Source organism: Sinocyclocheilus grahami, unplaced genomic scaffold (assembly GCF_001515645.1).
Source record: "Sinocyclocheilus grahami isolate Dianchi unplaced genomic scaffold, SAMN03320097.WGS_v1.1 scaffold121.1, whole genome shotgun sequence".
Lineage (NCBI taxonomy): Eukaryota > Metazoa > Chordata > Actinopteri > Cypriniformes > Cyprinidae > Sinocyclocheilus > Sinocyclocheilus grahami.
The window spans coordinates 2427815-2434894 of record NW_015505300.1 but is presented as its reverse complement, the minus strand read 5'-3'; the positions used below and the strand labels follow the sequence as shown (position 1 = coordinate 2434894).

Sequence of the window (7080 nt, the reverse complement as noted above, 5' to 3'; positions counted from 1 at the left end):
TACAATGATAAAAATCCATTCACTCCTTTTTTTTTAATCCCCCAAGAATCAAAAAAGTCTAAATTATCAAGCTGTTTTGATTTTCTAAGCATTATGACACCATACTGCTCAGGTCCCACCCACGACCGCTGAAGGACTGTTCCGTATTAGCATATTTCCATAATCAGCCAGTTGTACGCTGTCCGCCATTTTCTCCACGCTCGAGTAGTTGTAGCGACATCAATGTCTCATAAGCAATGCAGGTGTGTCGGGTCTCAGGTCTGATCACCTGTATCATTGCTGTCTCTTCTGTTCGTGTGTTGTTGTGTTGTGTTGTGTGCGTGGCTTTGTTTTGACAGCTCGCCACGTGCTCGTTTTCCGCGTGGTTGTGTCTCCGCCCTCCTTGTTTCCCTGCTCATTAGCTCATCTTCTCTCACACCGGGTTCTTGTTTATCTCGTTATCTTCTCCTTATAGCTCCCCATGTTTTGCTGTCTTGTGTCAGACTGTTGTGGTTCATACCATTGCTCTGACTGCCAGTGTCATGATTGTTTATAGCCCTGTCTTGTCTTGCTCAGGCTCCAGTGCTCGTAGCTGCAAGTAGTTTCCCTGCACCTCTCTGTGCACTCAAGTACCCGTGGACCCCTCCCGGCATCCGCCCTCTGGGTCTCTGCAGACTCTCCAGCGGATCATTCTGTCTCTCGCTCGGATTAACGACCTGCCTAGCCGACCTCGTCTCCGCTGCCATGGCTTCTGCCAGCCAGTGTCACCCACACACCTGGGTGGTAGGAGATTCTTCACTCTCACGAACTGTCTGCTGAAGTGCACTCTCCCCTGATTATTCTGTTCAATAAAGCCTCTGTTGTACCTGCATCTGAATCCAGCCTATTTCCTGACAAGGTGTTTTGTAGTTGGATGTAAAAGTGGACATAAGAGTCTTCATTTTCTCCCGACATCAGAGCCACTGAGGACGCAGTTGATTAGTTTTGTATTTAATAGAAACAGACCACCGAATACACAAAAATTGGAAGAGAGAGGCGGGGTGAGCAGTAGCTCATTATCATTTAAAGAGACATGTACCAAAACGGGTCGCTGTGAACAGAGCTGTAAAAATGTAAAAAGGGTGTTTTACATGACCATTGAGGAATTTTAAACAAAGTATGTTGCAGACATTTCATGAAGCCCCTAAAGGATCATACCAACTAGTGAAAAAAATGGGCATCCGATGTCCCCTTTAACAAAAATCTTACTGATCCCAAACTTTTGAATGGTAGTGTATAAATATGTTTTTTCCCTAATTGAATGCTATAAATAAGTGTTTATAATGACACAGTTAACTCAATCACAGCCAGATGACCATAAACAACAAATATTTACCAACAAATAAGCCAATATAAGCTAAAATAGGACAGTGCAAAATAATAGGCTACTAGCTAAGCAATATGGAAAAAAAACTCAATTCTAATGTCCTTGTTCTTTACTTTTCCTCAAAAAGATTTAGAACTAAAGAAAAAAAAACAAGAGAGCAAAGGCTAACTTTTCCCCTACCACCCTGAGCTTGTTCTTGATGTACACCTTTGAAAAAAAGTCCATTCCATCAGAGAAATGTCTTTCCCACTGACTTTTCTCAGAGGAACTAAAAAGATCCTGGTGATTGTTATCGGGATGTGAGTGAGGAACTGAACGTACAAGACAGAGGAGAGCACCATAAGTAGACCGCTGAAGGAATCATTACATTAAATTACCACTGAAGTCTAAAAATTTGACTTGGGATTCAAACATACAATATATATTTTACATTACTTTTCAGCTTCGAGTTCAGTTGAATGATCGCCACACCAGACCTTTGACTTAAGGTGGAAAAATCTGCAATTTTAGCCATTGCATTTGAAGAGCACCTTACCTCAGTAGCAAACTGCTGCAGCCCACCAATATTGATGGGACCTTCCTCAGAGGCATAGAGGTTGCAGCCCCCCACACACAGATCAGAGGTGGGACACACCATGCCACAGGTCAAACCCAGAGGGTTATCAGACAGGATTGCCTTGGCAGCACCGTAGTAGTTCTAGAAGACACACAATAGAGTCAACTATAAACATGGACTCAAGCAGTGATTTGGAGATTTACCTGGCCGACTAAAGCCATGTGTAAATGCTTGTGTTTAACTAACTGAGAAATATAATACACAAAGGATTATGATATTATCACTTAATCCAACATCAATAAACTGTGTTTGGTGTAGCTTCTGAGCGAGTGAGTTCAAACATTGCAATAGGTTCTACCTTGTTGGAAATGCTGGTGATGAAAGACTTGATATCCAAATTGGTGGGGCAGCTTTTCTGGCAAGGAGCATCTGCACATTTCAGGCATCTATGAAAAATCTAAATCATTTTAATTTTCAAAACTTCACATTTATAGGCAAAACCAGTGTGCTTGAAAGAAAATGTAATACATTGCTTTAAAGGAATATTCCACCCAAAAATTTTAAGTTGCTGAAAATTTACTCACCCTCAAGCCATCCAAAATATAAAGGAGTTTGTTTCTTTATCCAAACAGATATGCGGAAATGTATCATCATTACATTACTTGCTCACCAATGGATCCTCTGCAGTGAATGGGTGCCGTCAGAATGAGAGTTCAAACTGCTGATAAAACCATCACAGTAATCAATAAGTAATCCACACGCCTCCAGTCTTGTGAAGTGAAAAGCTGCATGTTTTAAATATAAATACATCATTAATGTAAAATTCCTTATATATTTGTACAGGGTAGCCTTTTCGATGTGTATATGAGGTAGCTGTGCAAGTACTGCATGTCGACAGCAGTTCCGTCAGTTACGTTTCTGCCACCATCTTCTACAGGTGGCATGAATGTAAGTTCATTTATCTTTATATTTACCTGTTATATTGTGATATATTAACACTTTAATGTTGCAACTGTATATCCGATATTTGTTGTTTGAGTTCATATCGTGTGAAATGTGGCTGGAGGGGAGCGATGCGCCGTGTAATTCAAGTGCGAATGTTTAATTCCATTTGCATTTTTCTATGCAATATTAACGTGTATATATGATGTAAAAAGAGGTGAATCTTTATGTTTATTGTATGTACACACTAGACAGATTCTAATGTATCTTATTTGTTTATTCTAGATCAAACCACATGTTACCACATCTGTTATCCTAATGGCTGTGTAATGCTGGACTTATAATGTACATTGCCACACCTCCTGAAAAGATATAAACAGTTAAACGATCTTCTGTCTCCTGTGACACTTCTTGTTGGAGTTCCATAGTGGAGTAGCATTCTGCCTAACCTTCAGAGAATAGAGTCCTTTCAAATTAAAGCATTTTCAAAACATCGCTTCTGGAGAAAATACCAATCCATAATACATAATAACACTTCCTCCAGTGAAAACGTCCATCCCCTGTTGTCCTCTCACATCAAAATCCACCATTTTGGACTGTCTTCGCTTATAAGCGGTGCTTGATCTGTGCATATTTCTCACCTGATTCAGATGCAACGACTTTTTCACTGAAGAAAGCAATATTAAGCATAGAGTAATAGTTGGAATTTAAAAACTTATTAATGATGAATTTGTATATTACAAACATGCAGCTTTTTTCTTCACAAGACATGATTGACATAATTGATCAGCTGGAGTCAAGCAGATAATTGTGATGTTTTTATCAGCTGTTTGGACTCATTCTGACGGCACCCATTCATTGCAGAGAATTCAGCAAGTGATGCGATGCTCCATTTCTCCAAATATTTTCCGATAAAGAAACAGACTCATCTACATCTTGGATGACCTGAGGGTGAGTAATTTTTTATCAAATTTTCATTTTTGGATGAATTATTGCTTTAAAGCAAAACCCACACATTTATATACCATATAAATATATATATATATATACCATTTCTTACCAAAGAAAGGTAAAGCATACAAAATCTTAAGTTAGATATACTACTGACACTGCTGATGGTGTGCAGCAGTAGTCAATGGTTTGCCCTTTGTGTGGTTCGAAAAAGGAGAGCTGAAAACAAATGACTGTGCGATGCTTGTTTTATCCTAGACATGTCTAAAGATTGATACCTCTTATAAATACAGCTGACTTCATAATTACCAGGGAACTCCATATTGGTAGACAACAACATGCCTGCTTTAAATTATACATGGGATAATTTGGCTCTAGCCAATTAAATATTCATGGAGGAACAAAATGCATGCAGTACACTCCATCGAAGAGAACAGCTTTGCATATAGGTAAGGTCCCTGTGACCGTGAAATCCAGTTGAAATCTAGAGCAAAAATAGCACGCGTTTGACACATTAGGTACAATAATCATAGGTCACTGAGGATACGGTACATCTATAAAAATGGTTTGTCTCATGATGACCTGTCACTTTGAGTGTACAATACAGGAATTCTGACTGACTGGGAGCAAATGCATTTAAGTAAATGTCAATGGAAATGACTACATTTATCAGGGCTGCATGTATCTACAACAAAAGGCCCACAACAAAATCCTGGTTTAAACCTGCAACCAATCAAACCGGCTTACGAGAAGAGTTGGGAATCATTAAGAATTCCTGAAACTTCCTTTTGGTTCCAGTACCTTAATGATTTGATTAACCAGTATTTTAGTAGTTGTAAGGAATACATATTTGGAAAAATAAAATTTACATTTCATCACCAAATAATGGGTTAATTTTAATAAAAATGAATGTAAAATGTGTATTTTATAAACATATTTTAGTGACTTTTCAGTTCTTCAAGAAGCAACATGAATCCATCCTGATAATTGGCCTTAGCTAAATATAAAACAACCATACAAAACTAAAAATGTGGTAACATTTAATATATTTTCATATATGATTTCCTTTTTTTTTTCATAGTGTACTTTACATTGTCTTATGAACAACCAGTCAGTAAACACACTGATTCAAGTCACACTTTTATGTATGTATTTGATTAACCAAAAACGAAACAATTTAGAGTCATTTGTTTAGAAATCAGGTTGCACTGTATGCCTTTGATTCACTAAAAAGAACCTGCTCAAAAGAGTCATTTGTGAGTCAGACAACACTGGCTGCATTGTATGTTTTATTATTATTAAAAAGAACAGGTTCAAAATAAACATCTTTCTCTCTCATTGTAATTGTGAAATAAATTGCGAATCAATAGATCACTACAATTTGCATAATAACAGTAACAACAACAGCAACAATAACACCAATAAGTGCATGCTCATGGCAGAGTTGCAAGCACCACTAAGTCTATCAAATTTTACAGATGAAATGCAGTGTGGTCTGAGAACACTAGTGAAAATTGTTTTGCATTTTTCTAATTAAGTACCTTTTTGCTCCATTACAAATTACATAATCAGCATAATTTGTGAAAAGTTGAACTGGAAAATTGATTAAAATCTCCCATTTTGAGCAAGTTGGTGCACCCCCTTTTTGACAGAATGCCTCCACAATTTTGTTTAAAAACCTGATGACCATGTTCTCCAGCATGATTTCAGAATGATCCGAAGAACATCCTGGAAGAATATCTGACCATCTGTACATGATCAATGTCACAAATTTACTTGATTAGTTACTTAGAAATAGTGTAGTTTTTTATTATTATTATTTATTAATCTGAATTGAATTACTTTCTTTAATCCCTTTGTAAATTATGAGGTTTAAATTAGATTTAACAACCCAGATTTTCATTGTGGTCTCTTTTGGATCCCACTAGCGTACTTGTTCTGGTGCAATAACACGCAGCATGCTCATTACTCAGTGCAACAAAACATGATACAATGTTAGCTCATTTCAAAACTAACGTGGGCATTAGCGAACGCTGTCAAATCACCTCCTGCCTCCCACCACTACCAACTTAATCCCAAACGCTCTTCTGTAGTGATGATGAATTTATCATGTGTGCGTGGGAGGTCAACTTGGAGAGATACCCGTCAAAATCCTCACTTGTGAGGACATGTAACTTGTGGGGACCGAGTCATAATGAGGACCCTAGAGAGGTGCCAGACTTCTCCGAGAGGACACGAGGAAAGTGTCCGCTCACAGACCAGCTCTGTCATCTTAATTACTTAAACCATTTTAGATACGACCAATTAAGTCAGGCTCCGAATTAAAGGGGGCTCCTATCAGCCTAGGTGCCAGGACAGCTGGGATGAGTGGATGGTTTTAATGATCAATCCACCTTTATATACTGTGGCTCCTGTGTCAAACAAAATACAGGAAAAGAAAAAAAGAGGGCTTCTGTCAGGGGTGTGGTGGAGCAGAGAATGATAAGAAGAGTTATTCCTCATTAGAGCTCATAATTTTAACAACGAAACATGTTACTTGACTTCAGTCATCTGACAACTGTGAAATCAGTTTGACAACAGACACTAAAGGCAGCTGTCGGCTTTGAGACCCTCACTTTCATGCAGAAATGTATCATATAAAGCCAAATTCACCTTTCAGACCGTTAGTACAAGTGCAGTGAAACTCTTGTGACTAGGGATCGAAATTAGGGCTGCACAATTAATCAAATTTCTAATCGCGATTACAATTATGGATGCCACAATTACGTAATCATTCAAAGCGGCAATTAATCATTCAAAGTCCACTTATGTTATTCTGCGTGCTTAAAATGTGTTTTTTTCTTTCTTATAACATGTTATCTTATGGGTTGTTCCCATTATTTTAATTTTAGTTTTATTATAAAATTATAATACTATTCATATTTTTATTTTTTTATAATTTAAAGAAGAAACCAATCCAATGTATAGTTGACATTTGAGGCTTAAAACTATAGAAAAGCGCTAAAAGTTTTTCAGTTAGTGTTTTCAGCTTGTTTATTTTCATATAAAAATACGGCATGCAGTTGCATCAAACAATGGTATAAACATCATTCAATGTAAATGGTGATAATCGTAATTAATATTCGCAATTACAATTTCAAGGGAATAATCGACAATTATGATTTTTGTCATAATCGTGCAGCCCTAATAGAAATCGTTCAAAATTTTGCGATTCTGTTCTGGTTTCTTAACAAAAAATTAGAAGTACTTTTAAGGATTAAATAAACAAAATAAATTGGCCATTCCA

At 37.3% G+C, this 7080-nt stretch overlaps 1 protein-coding gene across 1 annotated transcript in view; it reads right to left on the bottom strand.

The window, feature by feature from the left end:
* Positions 1-1880: 1880 nt before the first annotated feature.
* The window catches only part of LOC107589900 (dihydropyrimidine dehydrogenase [NADP(+)]-like), a gene marked incomplete at its 3' end in the record, with an annotated part of 31880 nt that continues 26680 nt past the window's right edge, over positions 1881-7080 (bottom strand). Inside the window, exons 4-5 of the mRNA XM_016278475.1 lie at positions 2260-2347; positions 1881-2042 (exon numbers count right to left, since the gene is read on the bottom strand). Coding sequence (XP_016133961.1) covers positions 1881-2042; positions 2260-2347 — 250 coding nt within the window. The remainder of the gene's footprint in view (positions 2043-2259; positions 2348-7080) is intronic.